At 48.7% G+C, this 20468-nt stretch overlaps 1 protein-coding gene and 1 non-coding gene across 2 annotated transcripts in view; both read right to left on the bottom strand.

Moving 5' to 3' along the window:
* The window catches only part of SMG5 (SMG5 nonsense mediated mRNA decay factor), a gene marked incomplete in the record, with an annotated part of 41373 nt that extends 24597 nt beyond the window's left edge, over positions 1-16776 (bottom strand). The window contains 7 exon segments of the mRNA XM_073609367.1: positions 885-963; positions 3035-3124; positions 4302-4391; positions 5275-5431; positions 7662-7785; positions 12878-12976; positions 16586-16776. Of these exon segments, the coding sequence (XP_073465468.1) occupies positions 885-963; positions 3035-3124; positions 4302-4391; positions 5275-5431; positions 7662-7785; positions 12878-12976; positions 16586-16650 (704 nt within the window).
* LOC141120744 (U2 spliceosomal RNA) lies at positions 12337-12536 on the bottom strand. The gene has a single exon (XR_012239935.1). It is a non-coding gene; the product is annotated as a U2 spliceosomal RNA (small nuclear RNA).
* Positions 16777-20468: the final 3692 nt, after the last annotated feature.

The following is a 20468-nucleotide window of genomic DNA, read 5'->3' as shown; positions in this document are numbered from 1 at the left end:
GGTGTTATCGCTCTCACTCTCTCATACTGGTCACTGGAAGTTCAACATAGCACCTCATGGCAAAGAACTCTCTGAGGATCTGAAAAAAAAGAATTGTTCCTCTACATAAAGATGGCCTAGGCCAGGGATATGCAATTAGCGGACCTCCAGCTGTTGCAAACCTACAAGTCCCATCATGCCTCTGCCTCTGGGTGTCATGCTTGTGGTTGTCAGAGTCTTGCTATGCCTCAAGGGAATTGTAGTTCTGCAACATCTGGAGGTCCGCTAATTGCATATCCCTGGCCTAGGCTATAAGAAGATTGCAGAGACCCTGAAACTGAGCTGCACCCCGGTGGCCAAGACCATACAGTGGTATAACAGGACAGGTTCCACTCAGAACAGGCCTCACCATGGTCTACCACAGAAGTTGAGGTCACGTGCTCAGCGTCATATCCAGAGGTTGTCCTTGGGAAATAGACGTATGAGTGCTGCCCCATCTGTCTGCAGAGAAACCAATCAGCTTCCAGATTTTATTGTTAAAGCTTAACTGAACAAGCTGAAGTTGGAAGCTGATTGGCTCCCATGCAGAGGTGCTCCAGATTCTCAGTGTGACAGTTTTAGTAAATCTCCCCCCTATGAGAATGACATTCACATTAGAGGAGTTTTTTTAGCACAGTTTCAGTCCTATACCTGATTATTGAACAAAGAAAAACCGTCCTTTATTATATTGCACCCTGACTATATTATCCATTGTTTTTCTAAACAGATCAGGTAGACATTGTAATGGGAATAAGAACACTGTGGTGTCCCCTCCCCCCCCTCTGACACAAACAATACAATACCTTTACACAGCATGCTCAGATATCACAGCCTGAGGCCGCACACAGAGGCTGCATGTCACTCACCAGCGCAGGTAGCAGTAAGTGGCCTCTACATGGTAGTATTTGCTCCCCGCCAACGTGCCGAGCTGGTTAAATGGCATTCCTGAGAAGAGGAAGATCACAAACACGTTATCCAGGCTGCTATGTGACTTCAGATGCCAAAAAGAGGTGTGGAAATGCTTTGTGTTGGCGATTATTCAGTGTATTTTTTCAGATGTGTATTAACTACTTCAATACCGGGCACATTCACCCCCTTCCTGACCAGGCCAATTTTCAGCTTTCAGCGCTGTTGCACTTTGAATGACAATTGTGCAGTCATGTAACACTGTACACAAATTACATTTTTATCATTTTAGTCACACAAATAGAGCTTTCTTTTGGTGGTATTTAATCACCTCTGGAATTTTTATTTCTTGCTAAAAAAAGAAATGCAAATTTTGAAAAAAAAAAAAAAAGTTTTCTTAGTTTCTGTTATAAAATTTTGCAAATAAGTACACTTTTCTTCTTCACCAATCAGGCGGCGCGGATGGGCACCAATCAGGCGGCGCGGATGGGCACCAATCAGGCGGCGCGGATGGGCACCAATCAGGCGGCGCGGATGGGCACCAATCAGGCGGCGCGGATGGGCACCAATCAGGCGGCGCGGATGGGCACCAATCAGGCGGCGCGGATGGGCACCAATCAGGCGGCGCGGATGGGCACCAATCAGGCGGCGCGGATGGGCACCAATCAGGCGGCGCGGATGGGCACCAATCAGGCGGCACGGATGGGCACCAATCAGGCGGCACGGATGGGCACCAATCAGGCGGCACGGATGGGCACCAATCAGGCGGCACGGATGGGCACCAATCAGGCGGCACGGATGGGCACCAATCAGGCGGCACGGATGGGCACCAATCAGGCGGCACGGATGGGCACCAATCAGGCGGCGCGGATGGGCACCAATCAGGCGGCGCGGATGGGCACCAATCAGGCGGCACGGATGGGCACCAATCAGGCGGCACGGATGGGCACCAATCAGGCGGCGCGGATGGGCACCAATCAGGCGACACGGATGGGCACCAATGAGGCGACACGGATGGGCACCAATCAGGCGACACGGATGGGCACCAATGAGGCGACACGGATGGGCACCAATGAGGCAACACGGATGGGCACCAATGAGGCAACACGGATGGGCACCAATGAGGCGACACGGATGGGCACCAATGAGGCGACACGGATGGGCACCAATGAGGCGACACGGATGATCAGTGTAAATGTCCCCTGTCACACTTGCTGGTTATCAGCTCTCCTTTCCTCACGCTCTGATAGCACATGAGGAAAGGAATGCCAATAACTGGTTAGTTTGTTTACATGTGATCAGCTGAGATTAAACACAGCTGAACACATGATAAAGGGCCACTGTGATTGGTCCTTTATTGCAATCCGTGATCAGCTGTGTCTTGCAGAGGACGCACACCCCAAGGGGCGTGGTTCTGGGAAGAAGTCCATGGACACCCTCCCAAAACGTGAGAGCCGCGCTGTAGCCATCTTTCGGCTATAGCACAGGGATGAGGAGGTTACATAAATGATGATATGTATAGCCAAACATTTTTGTTTTTTTTTGAGATATAGTAGAGAACGATCAGGTGTAAGCAGAATCATCCTCTCATTTGAAGAGGTGGCCACTGTCACCAAGACAGAAAAAGAAACAAAATCCAGAAGTTTACACTTATTAAAGTGGTCAGAAAACGAAGTCCTGGGAGATGACTTCAGGCTGGGCCCCTTTTGCAGGTCTAGCTATATAAAAAAACAATAAAAATACGTAGCTATATTTTTAAAACCCAGTAATATGCGGTCTCACCCTGCTCTGCACGCGCTCAGCTGCGCTCTCTATTTTTTGGCACTGTGACAAATTGTAGAGGCCGATCAGCTGACAGCCTAAAAAGATTTACTGCTGCTCAGGGACTCTGGGCTTCAGCAAAAATAGCCGCCTCCAGCAAGAAGATCAATGCTGCAGATAATTTACAGCACACACTGATTTTGGTGGCATAATTATTATTGTGGAATGTATGTTCCTTGTTAAAGAACTTTTTTTTTTTAAATCAAGTTATGGGTAAAAATTCCACTTTATCTTCTCATACCTGGGGGGAGGGGCTCTTCTACACGCCTCCTACCCAGAAACAACTCACCCATCTGTGGGACCACAGTCAGCGCCTGATAGTAAAACCTCTCCGCTAATTTCTCTGTGTTCACCAAGGCTAATTCATTCTGATAGCGAGCTGCAAAAACAAAACAAAAAAAAAAAGAAAATCAGTATAAAATATGAAAAAAAAATGTGTGTGTGTCGGTGTGTGTGTGTGTGTGTGTGTAGGGGGGGGGGTGGGGGTGGTTTACTAAAACTGCAAGGTGCAATGTCTGGTGCAGCCCTGCATAGAAACTAGGGTTGTCCCGATACCACTTTAAGACCGAGTACAAGTACCGATAATTTTTTTCAAGTACTCGCCGATATTGATTACCGATACTTTTTTTTTTTTTTAATGTCATGTAGCACTAATGGGCACTGATAGGTGGCACTGACTGATGAGCACTAATAGGTGGCACCGATTATACAGCACTGATAGGTGACATGCACTGCTGGGCACTGATGAGCACTGATAGGTGGCACGCACTGATGGGCACTGATAGGTGACACACACTGATAGGTGGCACGCACTGATAGGTGGCAGTGGCTGGATGGCACTAACAGATGTCACTGATGAGCACTGGTTGATGGATGACACTTATGGGCACGAGAGGATTAATTTTTTTATGCCGACTCTGACACCCATCTTGGTACACCTTGCACTCTGCCTCAATAAAGCAGCAGCGGACATCTTGTTACACCCAGCCCGAACTATATGGGCTGCGTGTAACAAGATGTCCGCTGCTGTGGCAAAGTGCAGGGTGTACCAAGATGGGCGTCGGGATTTTCAGTTACACTGATGGTGTAACTGCAAGACGGAGCGCTCTCCGCTCTCTCAGCTCCGCCCTCTGACTCCACCCTCTGCCTCTGCCCTCTGACTCCACCCTCCACTCCGCCCACTGACTTCCTGTTTCTCCCATCCAGGTATTGGGAGCATTTGTGCGAGTAAAACTACTCGCGCAAATGCTTGGTATCGGGACAACCCTAAAAGAAACAAGTCTTCAGGTTTTATTGTCAATGTTTAAACAAACAAACTGAAGATAGAAGATGACTGGCTGCCATGTGGGACCCCGGCCCCCCCCCACCACCACTATGCTTTATAGAAGGTTCCAGTCTAAACTGCCCCAATATGTGGATGCATTGTATGTGTGTAAGGACCATAGATTGTATGCTCTCTGAGGACAGGGACTGGTGTGAACATACAGAATATAAATACCTGTAAGAAATAAAATAAGAGGATTAAAGCTAATGGAGGCTGCAGGAAGTAATCATACCCAGGTCTCCCAGGTAGACCAGACATCGGTGGCATGCCATCTGGGCCCAATCCATCTCCTTGGCAGAAGCAGACACGGGTTTCTTGTTCCCTGAAGGGAAATAAAGCAGACGTTGCATTAAAGCAAAACCTGCCGCCTACACAATATATATATACCCATCTCTCTCTCTCTATAGATATATACACACACATATACATACATACATACATACACCTGAATTCAACTTGGTATCAGCCTATTGCAAGCCCTGTGCAGCAGAGCTTAAAGTGGAAAAGAAAGAAGCCACACAAGGAGGCAAATATTTGTGTTGTAGTGCTCATGTGCCAACATAGGGACACTGATGGTACGACTGATAGTAGAAAAGAGCAGAGAGAGAGTAGTGCTCATCAGTCTGCTGCTTCTCCTTTCACTGTCCAGTCACAGACTGGGGCAGGGACAAGACCTATATGCCGCAGAAAAAAAAAAAAAAAAAAAAAAAAAGGTCTACTGCCCGGTCAAACAGGGCTGTGTTGTGCAAATCTCAGGACTGGATGGACATAAAGAGAAATCTTTTAGCAGGTAAAACAGCTGTCATTTATGTATTTTGACTGTGGATTTATTCGTTTGCCTTGAGCTTATTCTTTAATACATGATAAAAGGACTCCAGGAGCACTGAAGAGAAAGCACAGTTGGCTGTTGTATCCTTTCATGCAGGTGGTCCCTCACTGGGGCTTTATACATCAGCAGTCTCTGATTCATTCACTTTTGTGTATATTTGCAGTTAAGCTACTGAGCTCTGTAAACAGTTTTTTTTTTTTTTTTATAACAGAGCAGTTTAGGGAAGCATAGAGAACATGTAAAAACAGCAGAGAGCTCCCCCTGCTGGCTCCATATGAAAATATAAAATTTGCAATTTTTCATAATTACCTTAAAAACAAAAAAAAAACAAAAAACTTGTTAGTGCTACCCATAATAAAGAATCAGAAATACTGACCAATCAGAGGGTCGGTGACGTGGGTCCAGTCGATGCAGCACTGCAGCTCCAGCTGGTAGTGGGACTGGATGTAGAGAAGGAGATGCTGGTAGAACCCCACCCCGGCTATCAGGTGGGTACGGTAGGCGCATTCTAGGGCACTCCGGCTGTGGATGTGCTGTGAGTAGATTAATAAAGATTATAGGAATAAAAGCCATATAAACAATATACCAACCAATATATCAACTGCCAAACTATCTGCAAAATCTGTAAATCTTGGATTTACTCGGGTTATCTTTGTGTAATATTAAAATTTGTTTGAAGATCTGAATCACTTAAGTGTGAGAAATATGCAAAAAAAAAAACTGAAGAAATGACACTTGTCTACAATGTAAAGTAGTGAGTGTACAGCTTGTATAACAGTGTAAATTTGCTGTCCCCTCAAAATAACTCAACACACAGCCATTAATGTCTAAACCACTGGCAACAAAAGTCAGTACACCCCTAAGTGAAAATGTCCAAATTGGGCCCAAAGTGTCAATATTTTGTGTGACCACCATTATTTCCCAGCACCACCTTAACCCTCTTGGGCATGGAGGTCACCAGAGCTTCACAGGTTACCACTGAAGTCCTCTTCCCCTCCTCCGTGATGACATCACAGAGCTGGTGGATGTTAGAGACCTTGCGCTCCTCCATCTTCCGTTTGAGGATGTCCCACAGATGATCAATAGGGTTTAGGTCTGGAGACATGCTTGGCCAGTCCATCACCTTTACCCTCAGCTTCTTTAACAAGGCAGTGGTCATCTTGGAGGTGTGTTTGGGGTCATTATCATGTTGAAATACTGCCCTCCGGCCCAGTCTCTGAAGGGAGGGGATCATGCTCGGCTTCAGTATGTCACAGTACATGTTGGCATTCATGGTTCCCTCAATGATCTGTAGCTCCCCAGTGCCGGCAGCACTCATGCAGCCCCAAACCATGACACTCCCACCACCATGCTTGACTGTAGGCAAGACACACTTGTCTTTGTCCTCCTCACCTGGTTGCCCCCACACACGCTTGTCACCATCTGAACCAAATACGTTTATCTTGGTCTCATCAGACCACAGGACATGGTTCCAGTAATCCGTGTCCTTAGTCTGCTTGTCTTCAGCAAACTGTTTGTGGTCTTTCTTGTGCATCATCTTTAGAAGAGGCTTCCTTCTGGGATGACAGCCATGCAGACCATTTTGATGCAGTGTGCGGCGTATGGTCTGAGCACTGACAGGCTGACCCCCCCACCCCTTCAACCTCGGTAGCAATGCTGGCAGCACTCATACATCTATTTCCCAAAGACAACCTCTGGATATGACGCTGAGCACGTGCACTCAACTTCTTTGGTGGACCATGGTGAGGCCTGTTCTGAGTGGAACCTGTCCTGTTATACCGCTGTATGGTCTTGGCCACCATGCTGCAGCTCAGTTTCAGAGTCTTGGCAATCTTCTTATAGCCTAGGCCATCTTTATATAGAGCAACAATTCTTTTTTTTTCAGATCCTCAGAGAGTTCTTTGCCATGAGGTGCCATGTTGAATTTCCAGCAACCAGTATGAGAGAGTGAGAGCGATAACACCAAATGTAACACACCCACTCCCCATTCACACCTGAGACCTTGTAACACTAACGAGTCACATGACACCGGGGGGAGGGAAAATGGCTAATTGGGCCCAATTTGGACATTTTCACTTAGGGGTGTACTCACTTTTGTTGCCAGCGGTTTAGACATTAATGGCTGTGTGTTGAGTTATTTTGAGGGGACAGCAAATTTACACTGTTATACAAGCTGTACACTCACTACTTTACATTGTAGACAAGTGTCATTTCTTCAGTGTTGTCACATGAAAAGATAGAAGAAAATATTTACAAAAATGTGAGGGGTGTACTCACTTCTTACACATATACACATACATACATATACAGAATCAAGAGGCTTCCCTTGTATACAGAAATAGGTAAAGGATTACCAAAGACACTTGCAGGTGCCATATGCCCGTGTTTTCTTACATTAGAGTAAACACATCGCCCACCCCTTGCCGCCGCCACCACCATCCACCTTAAAGGATCTAAATGCCAAGTGGTGAAATGGAGGTGGCCTTTCCAATCATGTAACTTCCATGATTGGCTGTCATAGAGGTCACATGACATGAAGCTCTTGTAGGCATCGGGAGCTGCCAGTGACAGCTCAGTTACTGTGCGGAGAAGTCGCAGTGATCATGCTCTCAGCACAGAAAAGCCGATTTTTGAGGAGGAGTATGTGCAGAGGCTCAGGCTTTAAAGCTCACCCACTGCATATGTTTGCATACGGCTTGAAGAGACAGGTTAAATAAGCCAACACAGACCCCCAAAATGCAGCCTCGGTGTGGCAGCACTCACCTTCTTGTTGGTTTTGATGAGCTGGATGACCTCATAATAGACTTTCCTCCATAGAACTTCCTCAGCTTTCTTCCCGTAGTCAACAGGGTGGAGGAACATGAGCTTGACACACAGCTCCCGCAGCCTGCAGGACGGACAGACAGACAGAAGTTCACATGTGACTACAGTAAACATTCATCAGAGAGAGCTTTTTTTTTTTTTTTTTTTAAAGAATCAGCATTCTTTGCTGAGTGAGTGAATGTGATGACCGGAGTGCAAACAGTGTGTGCTAATGTACAAACCCCGCCCCCCTCTCCCAATCCCTGCTGGGGATGCCGAGCTGTCAGCACCCCCCTGCACTCAGTCCAGCAGCCCCTCTTCTCCATGCAGAGCTTCTCAGACAGACCAAATAGATTCTGGCTGGCCAATGGCGTCACAGTAAATAGATCTGGTCCCCTCCGGAAACGCTGCATGAAGAAGGGTGGGTGTTTCAAATCCCTGAACCACTGGGCCAGCTGTGGGGGTGCTGACAGTTGAGAAAACCCGGAAGTACGTACAGCGAGGACTAGGGTTCCACTGATACTGATGCCAGTATCGGTATCGATTGTAAGCATTTGCTTGAGTACTCATCCAAATGCTCCGATATCTGAAACCGATACCTTTGTGATGTGATTTGAGCTCATACAAAATGAAATGGGCTCGAAACACACTGCAAACAATTGCATGTGACTTTAACAGGAATGCGGTGAGATTCCTTTCTGAATGGCATGCAGTTTCATTTGTCATAGTCACTTTAGCCTATGTTTACACAGGAGCATAAACAGAAAAGTCAGTGCTACTACCGATACACCACATAGATAGCTCCCAAGTGCTCCATCCACAGTCGCTGGCTGAGTAGAGTAATGTAGAAAAAATGATCCGCACTCCGGTTGTTGCTCTTAAAATGTCTTCATTTCAATGAATAGCCACAGTGAACAAATGCAGATTAAGTCAGTTGACACGTTTCAGCCTATAAGGCCTTAGTCATAACCATGACTAAGGCCTTATAGGCTGAAACATGTCAACTGACTTAATCTGCGTTTGTTCACTGTGGCTATTCAGTAAAATGAAGACATTTTAAGAGCAACAACCGGAGTGCAGATAATTTTTTCTACTTCACACAGGAGCGGCCTGGGAAACCACATGCAATTCAGACAAGAACAACACGGCATTCCTGTTAACCACTTGCTTACCGGGCACTTAAACCCCCCTCCTATCCAGACCAATTTTCAGCTTTCATCGCTGACGCACTTTGAATGACAATTGCGCGGTCATACAACACTGTACCCAAATGTAATTTTTATCATTTTTTCACCACAAATAGAGCTTTCTTTTGGTGGTATTTGATCACCTCTGTAGTTTTTACTTTTTGTTAAAAAAAATGTAAAAATCTGAATTTAACCACTTCCCGCCCGCCCACCGTCATATGACGTCCTGGGCTTTGGGCAGGTATATCTGAATGATGCCTGTAGTTACAGACATCATTCAGATATTGCCGGTTTCAGCCGGCGAATTTCTACACCATAGGAAAGATCATAGCAGCCGTTCCGCTGCTTGATCGTTCCTATGGGAGGCGAGAGGGGACGTCCCCCCCTCCCGCCACCCTCCGGTGCTTGCTCCGACTCACCGTTACGATCGGTGAGGCGGAGAGTGGATCCGCCGGCGCCGGATGTAGATCATAGAGATTTCCGGCGGACCAGATGGTCCCCGGAGTCTCTATGATCGTCGGAGGCCGGGCGCGATGTTATGACGTCACGCCCGGTCTCTCCATTAAAAAAAACGGTGCCGCTTCGGCTGGGAAGCGGCGATCGTTTTATTTTTTTTTTTTATTTCAGGCTTCCCAGCCTAGTGGTGAGATGTGGGGTCTTATTGACCCCATATCTCACTATTAAGAGGACCTGTCATGTCATATTCCTATTACAAGGGATGTTTACATTCCTTGTAATAGGAATAAAAGTGATCAAATTTTTTTTTTTTTCAAAAAAGTGTCAAAATAACATAAAAAAAAAAAAAATACATTTTTAACGCGCCGCTGTCCCCGTGTGCTCGCACGCAGAAGCGAACGCATACGTAAGTCCCGCCCACATATGAAAACGGTGTTCAAACCATACATGTGAGGTATCGCCGCGAACGTTGGAGCGAGAACAATAATTTTGGTCCTAGACCTCCTCTGTAACTCAATACATGTAACCAGTAAAAAAATTTCAAGCGTCGCCTATGGGGGATTTTTAAGTACCGAACATTGGCGCCATACCACGAGCGTGTGCAATTTTGAAGCGTGTCACGTTAGGTATCTATTTACTCGGCGTAACTTCATCTTTCACAAAATGCAAAAACATTGGGCTAACTTTACTGTTTTGTTTTTTTTTTTAAAAACGCGTTCGAAAAATTCTTGCGCAAATACTGTGTGAGATAAAAAGTTGCAACAACCGCCATTGTATTCTCTAGGGTCTTTGCTAAAAAAACATATATAATGTTTGGGGGTTCTGTGTAATTTTCTAGCAAAAAAATGATGATTTTTACATGTAGGAGAGAAATGTCAGAATTGGCCTGGTAGGGAAGTGGTTAAAAAAAATGTTTTTATTTTTTTATAAAAAATTTAAAAACGGGTTATTTTTCTCCTTCATGATGTACGCTGATGAGGCGGCAGTGATGGGCACTGATGGGTGGCAGGGATGGGCAGCACTGCCAGGTGGCACTGATTGGCACTACAGGTGGGCATTGATAGGTGGCACTGTTAGGTGGCACTATTAGGTGGCACTGATGAGGCAGATGTGCCTCTTCCACTTGGGGACCGATGTCCCTGACATCTGAGCCGGTGATCGGCTTTTTCTACTCACGCTGTCAGCGTGAGTAAAAAAAAAAACGATTACCGATCTTTTGTTTACATCATGTGATCAGCTGTCATTTGGCTGACAGCTGATCACATGGTAAGGGCCCGGGACCGGCCCCTTACTCGGATCAGTGATCAGCCGAGTCTCGGTGACTCGGTGATCACAGTGCGCTCAGCAGGGCAGGGCGCGCGCAGGGAGCATGCACAGGGGAGGCCGTCATATGACGGCCTCCCGGGAATTCAGGTCCGCGCTGTGGCCGTCATTCGGCCATAGCGCGGATGTGTAGTGGTTAACATCGCATGCAATTCTTCGTAGTGTGTTTTGAGCCCATTCATTTTGTATGCAAAGATATCAGTACTCAGTATCAGCGAGTACTTGGCTGAAAGTTTTGGTACTCATACTTGCTGGTAAAAAAATGGCATCGGTGCAACCCTAGTGAGGACTGGGGGGGCACAATCCAGGAAGAAGTGACACAACCAGGACACAAAGCAGCTGCTGCCAGCTGACGCGCTTCACACAAACATTGTACTTAATCCAAAGTTATTATTGGTTACGATCAAGCACAATGTTTGTGTGAAGTGCGTCAACTGGCAGCAGCTTTTTTTGTGTCCTGTTTTTTTTTTTTAAAGCCCGTGGTGTGTGAACACACTCCAAAAAACTCCACCCAGTGCAAAAAAAAAAAGGGGAACACCAAAAAGTGAACACAAAAAGTGCGCATAGGGTGTACATATAGTCCTCCCCTGAAGAGGAAGGACCTTAACGTTTATTGCCCGGGGCGTTAGGAACTGAGGTACTTCACATGGTCCATCTGGCCAAAACCAGATGGACCCCGTTCTCTGGGAGGTCTGCCGAAACAGACCACCCCAAGTACTAGTTGGGGCTCCCCAGAAGGGAAACCCCATGAGAGAGGGCGAACTAAGCCAGAAGGCCATGTCCACCCCCTCCCAAGACTTTCAGGGCAAGCCCGAAGACCTACACCCTACTCAAAACGTGAAACAGTGTATGAACTCCACAACCAAAAAAAATAAAAAAAATACATAAAGTGACAACACAAGACAAACAACATAAAAAGGTGGGGAAAAGGTAAGTGGAGAAAGTGCATATGGTGCCATTGTTATGGTGTAATGGCCGGCCCTGAGGCCAGGAATAAAAAATTCCTCTGGTCTGGGCCAAAAGGCCCGACCCAAGAGTTTGTGTGGTGCAGTGACCAAGGTGCCAGCAAAAGCTCAAAGTGTCCCTCTCACAGTGAGCAATTACGGCACCCCTGGACTGCCACTCCAGGAGCACATACACCACGGGCTTTCTTCAGGACCCAGCCTTCAGCTAGACCTATCGCCTCTCCATCCCCATCAGGAGGAAACCCTTCCAGCTTTCTTATGGGGGAGGGGGGGGGGACCTAATGCCAGCCCTCAGTTAACGTTGAGCAGTCTGGGTTCGGTTCCAGATTACCATTACATCAAGTGGATTTGCATAGCCACCACCACCCCTAACCTACCACCATGGGTCAGGGGACAGTAGCACAGTGCCACCACTTGGCAACTGATAAGAACAGATTTTTTTTTTTTTTTTTAAAGCCCGTGGTGTGTGAACACACTCCATAAACTCCACCCGGTGCCAAAAAAAGTGCACACACAAACAGTGATACACAAAACGTGAACAGGGTGTACACATAGTCCTGCAAAATTGATAGACCTTGCCCTGATGCCCCCGGGGCATTAGACTCCATACAGGGTCTGGGGTACTTACATTTGGTCCATCTGGCCGAAACCAGATGGACCCCGTTCTTTGGAGGGTCTGTCAAAACACACCCACCCAAGTACTAGGTGGGGTTCACTTGAAGGGGAGACCCCATGAGAGAGCGCGAACTAAGCCAGAAGGCCATGTCCTCCCCCCTCCCAAGACTTTTAGGGCAGGCCCAAGGACCTACACCCTACACCCACGCGGGGGGGGGGGGGGGGGGGGAGTGGAGAAAGCATAAGAACAGATACTACACTTGATCTTAGCCAAAAGGCAGAGAAGGGATTCTTTGTGTCCTGGTTGTGTCACTTGCTTTTGCAGAGTATACAATAAATGGTGTAAGGACTTCCTGTGGTGTGAAGCCGTTTCTTCTCGGATTGTATGCATTGCGGAGAGGCTGGTCCATCTCAACTGGAGCGGCGTGTCCCTCCATTATTCAGGACTGGGGGGAGGTGTCTGTTAGTCACCTTTACATTTTTTTTCTGTAAAGGTGAACTAACCCTTTAACTCCTTACCTCTGTGTACTGCTTGTCAATAAATAGGTTTATGGCTGCCGCCTCATTTGTGCCCATTACATATGCAGGCACTGCTTCCTTCTTAGCACGGATGGTGAAGCCTCCCACTTACTTGTTGCGTAGACTGATATTCTCCGGTTTGAAGACTTCCTGATAGGCGGTCTTGTTGTTAATAATCAGATCCAACCGATGTACCGTCTCCACCACGGCCCTACCGAGAGAGAGAGAACACAATATTATATCATTAAAGTGAAGCTCTGGTGTGGAGGGGTAAGACCCCCTAGCCTGTTTAAGCTGAAATTCCTGCCTATCAGCTGAACTGCCTGAACACATTATAGAAAGGGGCGGGGCTTCATGGGAGACATGTAGTGGTATGATCTGCATCCATCTGTACCTCTTTCTAAACAAGGATTAAAGAAGAGCTCCAGGGGAAAAAAGAGCATTTATAATTTAAAAGGAAGGAAGGTGGAAGAAGAATGGGGGGGGGCAAAAAAGAAGGAAGGAAGAAAGAAGGGGGGGGAGGGGAGAAGGAAGAAAGAAGGGGGGGGAGGGGAGAAGGAAGAAAGAAGGGGGGGGAGGGGAGAAGGAAGAAAGAAGGGGGGGGAGGGGAGAAGGAAGAAAGAAGGGGGGGGGGGGGAGAAGGAAGAAAGAAGGGGGGGGAGGGGAGAAGGAAGAAAGAAGGGGGGGAGGGGAGAAGGAAGAAAGAAGGGGGGAGGGGAGAAGGAAGAAAGAAGGGGGGGGAGGAGAAGGAAGAAAGAAGGGGGGGGAGGTGAGAAGGAAGAAAGAAGGGGGGGGGTGAGAAGGAAGAAAGAAGGGGGGGAGGGAGAAGGAAGAAAGAGGGGGGGGGAGGGGAGAAGGAAGAAAGAGGGGGGGGGAGGGGAGAAGGAAGAAAGAAGGGGGGGGAGGGGAGAAGGAAGAAAGAAGGGGGGGCAGGGGAGAAGGAAGAAAGAAGGGGGGGAGGGGAGAAGGAAGAAAGAAGGGGGGGGAGGGGAGAAGGAAGAAAGAAGGGGGGGAGGGGAGAAGGAAGAAAGAAGGGGGGGGAGGGAGAAGGAAGAAAGAAGGGGGGGAGGGAGAAGGAAGAAAGAAGGGGGGGGAGGGGAGAAGGAAGAAAGAAGGGGGGGAGGGGAGAAGGAAGAAAGAAGGGGGGGGAGGGGAGAAGGAAGAAAGAAGGGGGGGAGGGGAGAAGGAAGAAAGAAGGGGGGGGAGGGGAGAAGGAAGAAAGAAGGGGGGGGGAGGGGAGAAGGAAGAAAGAAGGGGGGGGGAGGGGAGAAGGAAGAAAGAAGGGGGGGGAGGGGAGAAGGAAGAAAGAAGGGGGGGAGGGGAGAAGGAAGAAAGAAGGGGGGGGAGAGGAGAAGGAAGAAAGAAGGGGGGGGAGGGAGAAGGAAGAAAGAAGGGGGGGGGAGGGGAGAAGGAAGAAAGAAGGGGGGGGGAGGGGAGAAGGAAGAAAGAGAGGGGGGGGAGGGGAGAAGGAAGAAAGAGAGGGGGGGAGAAGGAAGAAAGAAGGGGGGGGAGGAGAGAAGGAAGAAAGAAGGGGGGGAGGGGAGAAGGAAGAAAGAGGGGGAGGAGAGGGAAGGGAAGAAGGGAAGGGAAAGGAAAGGAAAGGAAAGGAAAGGAAAGGAAAGGAAAGGAAAGGAAAGGAAAGGAAAGGAAAGGAAAGGGGGAAGGAAGGAAGGAAGGAAAGGGGGAAGAGGGGGAAGGAAAGGAAAGGAAAGGAAAGGAAAGGGGGAAGGAAGGAAAGGAAAGGGGGAAGGAAGGAAAGGAAAGGGGGAAGGAAGGAAAGGAAAGGGGGAAGGAAGGAAAGGAAAGGGGGAAGGAAGGAAAGGAAAGGGGGAAGGAAGGGAAAGGAAAGGGGGAAGGAAGGGAAAGGAAAGGGGGAAGGAAGGGAAAGGAAGGGGGAAGGAAGGGAAAGGAGGAAGGAAGGGAAAGGGGGAAAGAAGGGAAAGGGGGAAGGAAGGAAAGGGGGAAGAAGAATGGAACGGGAAAGAAAGGAAGGAAGGAAGGAAGGAGGAAGTGGGAAGGGAGAAAAAGGGAGAAGGAAGAAGGGCAGGTGGAAGGGGAAGAAGGGAAAGGGAAGGGGGAGAAGGCAAAAGGGAAGAGGGGAGAAAGGAAAGGGGATGGAAAAGGGGGAAGAGAAGGAAGGAAGAGGGGGAAGAGAAGGAAGGAAGAGGGGGAAGAGAAGGAAGGAAGAGGGGGAAGAGAAGGAAGGAAGAGGGGAAGAGAAGGAAGGAAGAGGGGGAAGAGAAGGAAGGAAGAGGGGGAAGAGAAGGAAGGAAGAGGGGGAAGAGAAGGAAGGAAGAGGGGGAAGAGAAGGAAGGAAGAGGGGAAGAGAAGGAAGGAAGAGGGGGAAGAGAAGGAAGGAAGAGGGGGAAGAGAAGGAAGGAAGAGGGGGAAGAGAAGGAAGGAAGGAAGGAAGGAAGGAAAAGGAAAGGGGGAAGAAAGGGAAAGGAAAGGGGGAAGAAAGGAAAGGAAAGGGGGAAGAAAGGAAAGGAAAGGGGGAAGAAAGGAAAGGAAAGGGGGAAGAAAGGAAAGGAAAGGGGGAAGAAAGGAGAGGAAAGGGGAAGAAAGGAGAGGAAAGGGGGAAGAAAGGAGAGGAAAGGGGGGAGAAAGGAGAGGAAAGGGGGAAGAAAGGAAAGGAAAGGGGGAAGAAAGGAAAGGAAAGGGGGAAGAAAGGAAAGGGGGAAGAAAGGAAAGGAAAGGGGGAAGAAAGGAAAGGAAAGGGGGAGGAAAGGAAAGGAAAGGGGGAGGAAAGGAAAGGAAAGGGGGAAGAAAGGAAAGGAAAGGGGGAAGAAAGGAAAGGAAAGGGGGAAGAAAGGAAAGGGGGAAGAAAGGAAAGGAAAGGGGGAAGGAAGGAAAGGAAAGGGGGAAGGAAGGAAAGGAAAGGGGGAAGGAAGGAAAGGAAAGGGGGAAGGAAGGAAAGGGGGAAGGAAGGGAAAGGGGGAAGGAAGGAAAGGGGGAAGGAAGGAAAGGGGGAAGGAAGGGAAAGGGGGAAGGAAGGGAAAGGGGGAAGGAAGGGAAAGGGGGAAGAAGAATGGAAGGGGAAAAGTAAGGAAGGAAGGAGGAAGTGGGAAGGGAGAAAAAGGGAGAAGGAAGAAGGGCAGGTGGAAGGGGAAGAAGGGAAAGGGAAGGGGGAGAAGGCAAAAGGGAAGAGGGGAGAAAGGAAAGAAAGGAAAGGAAGGAAAGGAAGGAAAGAAGGGAGGGAGGGAGGGGCAATGGAGAAATATGGAGGGGAGAAGAGGTTTGTGAAAAGGAAAAAAGGGGGAGAAAAGTATGAAGAGAACTGGTCATTGTTCTATTGAGTTGGTCTCATTGGAGTATATAAGGGGTTCAATCAGAGAAGTGGGGGGCTCTGTCCCCCCCATGTCTCGGGTATAATGACCTCATGGACCCGTCCTGTGCAGACATCGCTCTTCACCCAGCATGCCCCGCCCCCTGGGGGGTCAGACATTGTGTTGGGGGAGGGGACGGTCTATTTCAGTTCCTGGGGGGATAAGACTCTGCCTCCCATTATATATATATATATATATATATATACACACACACACACACACGTCACATGACAGAGGAAGGTGACACATCAGGTTGGTGAGATGGGGGTGGGGTGACATTACACAGATATTATGATTATTGTCACTTCATAAATAGGTGACAGGTTCTCTTTAAATGCCTGAAGACTGAGCTGTCTGTGCTGTCATAGCGACAAGCCCCTCCCCCTTATTCTTTTAAGCGCAGACAAGACAAAGTCCATAGCAACACGCCCCTCCCCTCATTCTCCCCCCACGGGGCGGTTGCTAGGGGATACCGCCCCCTCAGTCTCTCTCACCGGTACAGCCTCTTGGTGTGAAGCACTTTGGCCTCCGGTTCGCCCTCAGCGGCCCCCTGACTCATCTTTCCTCTCTCTTCCTCCTCTCAGTCTCAGAAACACCGAACCACCATTTCCGCTGCCATATTGCTTGTCAGTCTCTCCAGGGGGAGGGGTCTCGCGAGAGTTGCCAGTCCGAGATCCAGCGGGGGGCGGGGGCGGTGACGTCACGAAGGAGCTGTAGAATAGGGGCGGGGTAGGGCTCGGGACGTGATGACGGCGCTGGTCGATGGTCACGTCACGCGTCTGCGCGCAGAAGGCGGGAAAGTTGAAGTTCTGTCAGAGCGCCAAGTCCCTAAAGAGGACCTGTCACCAATGGTGACCACATAGTGTGTCCCCATCCCTGAGAAATGTCCACTTCCCTGTCCATAAATGTCTGATTTCTCCTCAAAGTGACCTTGTTATCAATAAATAAATGCTATATTACATATAAATATTGTGAAATAATGAGCAAAGCAATACAGCATAGCAACAGCCTGCACCAATGAGGAGCAAACCCCGGCCTGATGTGGAGAAATAACGTGACTGACATCACAGTGGGGCCATTACCGTTTGTGTCTTCCTGTCCCAGTGACAACGGCTCCCTTCACTTCTTGTCCTGTTGTCACCGGGACAGGAAGTGAGATGAAATGCCACCCACCCACAGGGGTCACTTACAGATACCCATGGTGTAGGGTGGGTCGGGATGAGCTCAGGTGTGTTTGGACACAAGTCTGAACCTGCCTGAGGTATCTCACCAGGTAGCTGTCAAAGCCAACAGCCAATCATAGGCAGCGGAGACCCTCCACAACCAGTCGTACACCCTTTGTATACGTGAGGTTGTAGGACACGGAATGCCTCCACCGCCTATGGTGGGCTGACGGCTTTGATGTGTGAACATACCTGGGCTCATCTCCACCCAGAAGTGCGCCCTGGGGGGGCTCGCAACCCACGTCATGCCACCGGTCAGGTGTGTGTTGCTGCCTGTGTCCCACTGGGGACATTTTCCCTCACTTCCTGTCCCAAAGACGGAACAGTTGTCGCCAAAACATGCTTCCTCTTTGGAAGTTTCCCCTCACTTCCTGTTGTGGTGATAACAAATATTTGGGACTTCCCATCAAATTCTGTCTCAGGAACAGTAGATGCAAGGACACTTAGAGGGGGGATCTTCCTGGCGTGGTCACGGACCGCGGTGACAACCCGACAGAGGGTTAAAAAAGAAAAAAGTGTCAGCTTTAGATAAACTGGAAATGTTAATGAATTAGATTAAGGTTAGTTAAGGTTAGGGTAAGGGTTAAAAATTTAAACAAGTTCATGCCTCTCATCTGTCCTGGGACCCCCCCTCACCCACGCTACCAGGGGGCTGTACCATGATTAGAGCAGAGTTTTGAGGTCACACAGGTCCAGGACTGGTCCCACAGTATAGGAATGAATAGGTCTCCATCACTTCTATAGTGGGCAGCTTGGCCCAGTGGCTGTCCATTTGTTTTTAGGTGGGCAGCTTGGCCAAGTGGCTGTCCATTTGCTTCTATGGTGGACAGCTTGGCCCAGTGGCTGTCCATTTGCTTCTATGGTGGACAGCTTGGCCCAGTGGCTGTCCATTTGCTTCTATGGTGGGCAGCTGGCCCAGTGGCTGTCCATTTGCTTCTAGGTGGGCAGCTTGACCCAGTGGCTGTCCATTTGCTTCTTTGGTGAGCAGCTTGGCCTAGTGGTTGTCCTTTTGCTTCTATGGTGGACAGCTTGGCCCAGTGCCTGTCCATTTGCTTCTATGGTGAGCAGCTTGACCTAGTGTCTGTCCATTTGCTTCTATGATGGGCAGCTTGGCCCAGCAACTGCCCAATGACTTCTACGATGGAAAGCTTGACCTACCAGCCCCTATTCGCTTCTATGGTGAACTGCTTGGCCCAGCAACTGCCCAATGATGTCTAGGGTGGAAAGCTTGACCCACCAGCACCTATTCGCTTCTATGGTGAACAGCTTGGGCCAGTAGTTGCCAGTTCATTTGAATGGTTGATAACTTGGCCTAGTTGCCACCCATGTGCTTTTATGGTGAACAGTTTGTCCTAGAGCAGAGGTCTCCAAACTGCAGCCAGTTGCTTGCCTTTACCCTGTCCTTGGGGTACTATTCCTCCCACTGATATGAGACACTATTCTGCCAACTGACATCAACCATAGGGCACAATTTCTCCCATTGACACCAACAATGGGGCATTTTTCCTCCCAATGATACCAATGGTGGAGAACTAATCCTCCACCTTATACCAAATGTGGTGATGTTTACTCCCTCTGATGCCAGAAAAATTTCAACTCCCACTGGCCAAAGTCTGGCCCCCCCCAAAAGTCTGATGGACAAAAAAATGGCCCTTTGTTTAGAAAGTTTGGAGACCCCTGGTCTAGAGGCCTCCCATTCTCTCTATGGTGGACAGCTTGGCCCAGTGCCACCCATTCACCTCTATGGTGGATGCCTAGCCCTGTGGTTTTCTATTAATTTTTATGGTGAACAGCTTGGTCCAGGGGCCGCACATTAATTTCTATGGTAAACAGCTTTGCCCAGCAACTGCCCAATGGCTTCTACGATGGAAAGCTTGACCCACCAGCATCCATTCGCTTCTATAGCTTCAGCTTGGCCCAGCAGCTGCCCATTCAGTTGAAAAGTGGATAACTTAGCCTAGTGGCTACTTCTAGCCATAGACATCATTGGGCAGTTGCTGGGCCAAGCAGTTCACCATAGAAGTAAATGGGTGCTGGTGGGTCAAGCTTTCTATCGTAGAAGTCTTTGGGCAGTTGCTGGGCCAAGCTGTGGTCTTTACCCTGCCCTCGGGGCACTATTCCTCCCACTGATATGAGACACTATTCTGCCAACTGACATCATACATGGGGCACCATTTCTCCCATTGTTCATTAAATAAAATTGTTGGGACTTTATATGGGACAACGACTGCTAAAGTTTGTATGTCTCCATCCCTGAATCATATAGAAAAAAGAGGGGGAAGGGGAACGGTGGGACTTTATATGAACCATAAGGCACCATTTGTCCCATTGACACCAACAATAGGGCACTATTCCTCCCAATGATACCAACGATGGAGCACTGTTTCTCCAACTAACACCAAATGTGGTGATGTTTACTCCCACTGATGCCAGGAAAATTTGAGCTTACTGTTCGGCCTCTTAAAGTCTGAAGGCCAATAAACTGGCCCTTTGTTTAGAAAGTTTGGAGACCCCTGGAATAGAGGCCCCCCCTCTCTTCTAGGGTGCACAGCTTGGCCCAGGGCCACTCAGTCACTTCTATGGTGAACACCAGGTTCAGTGGCTGCCCATTCATTTTTATGGTGAACAGCTTGGTCCAGGGACCACACATTAATTTCTGTTATAAACAGCTTGGCCCTGGAACTGCCCAATGGAAAGCGAGACCCACCGGCACCCATTCACTGCTATAGTGGACAGCTTGGTCCAGCAGCTGCCCATTCAATTTAACAATGGATAACTTGGCCTAGTGGCCACCTACCTACTGTACTTTTATGGTGAACAGCTTAGCCTAGAGAGGACTCCCATTCTTTTGTATGGTAGACCGCTTAGTGCCACCTATTCACTTCTATGGTGGACACGTGGCCCAGTGGCTGCCCATTCATTTCTATGGTGAACCGCTTGGTTCAGGGGCCGCACATTAATTTCTATGGTAGACAGCTTGGCCCAATGGCCACCCTCTACTTATAGGGTGGATACCTTATTTTAGTGACTGCCCATTTACTTCTATGGTGGACAGTTTGGCCTAGTGGCTGTCCATTCATTTCTAGGGTAATAGCTTGGCCCAGCACCACTTATTCACTTCTATGGTGGACATTTGACCCAGGGGCTGCTCACT

Source organism: Aquarana catesbeiana, linkage group LG13 (assembly GCF_042186555.1).
Source record: "Aquarana catesbeiana isolate 2022-GZ linkage group LG13, ASM4218655v1, whole genome shotgun sequence".
Lineage (NCBI taxonomy): Eukaryota > Metazoa > Chordata > Amphibia > Anura > Ranidae > Aquarana > Aquarana catesbeiana.
Note: the sequence above shows the minus strand (reverse complement) of the source record. Positions and strands in the feature narration are given on the sequence as shown.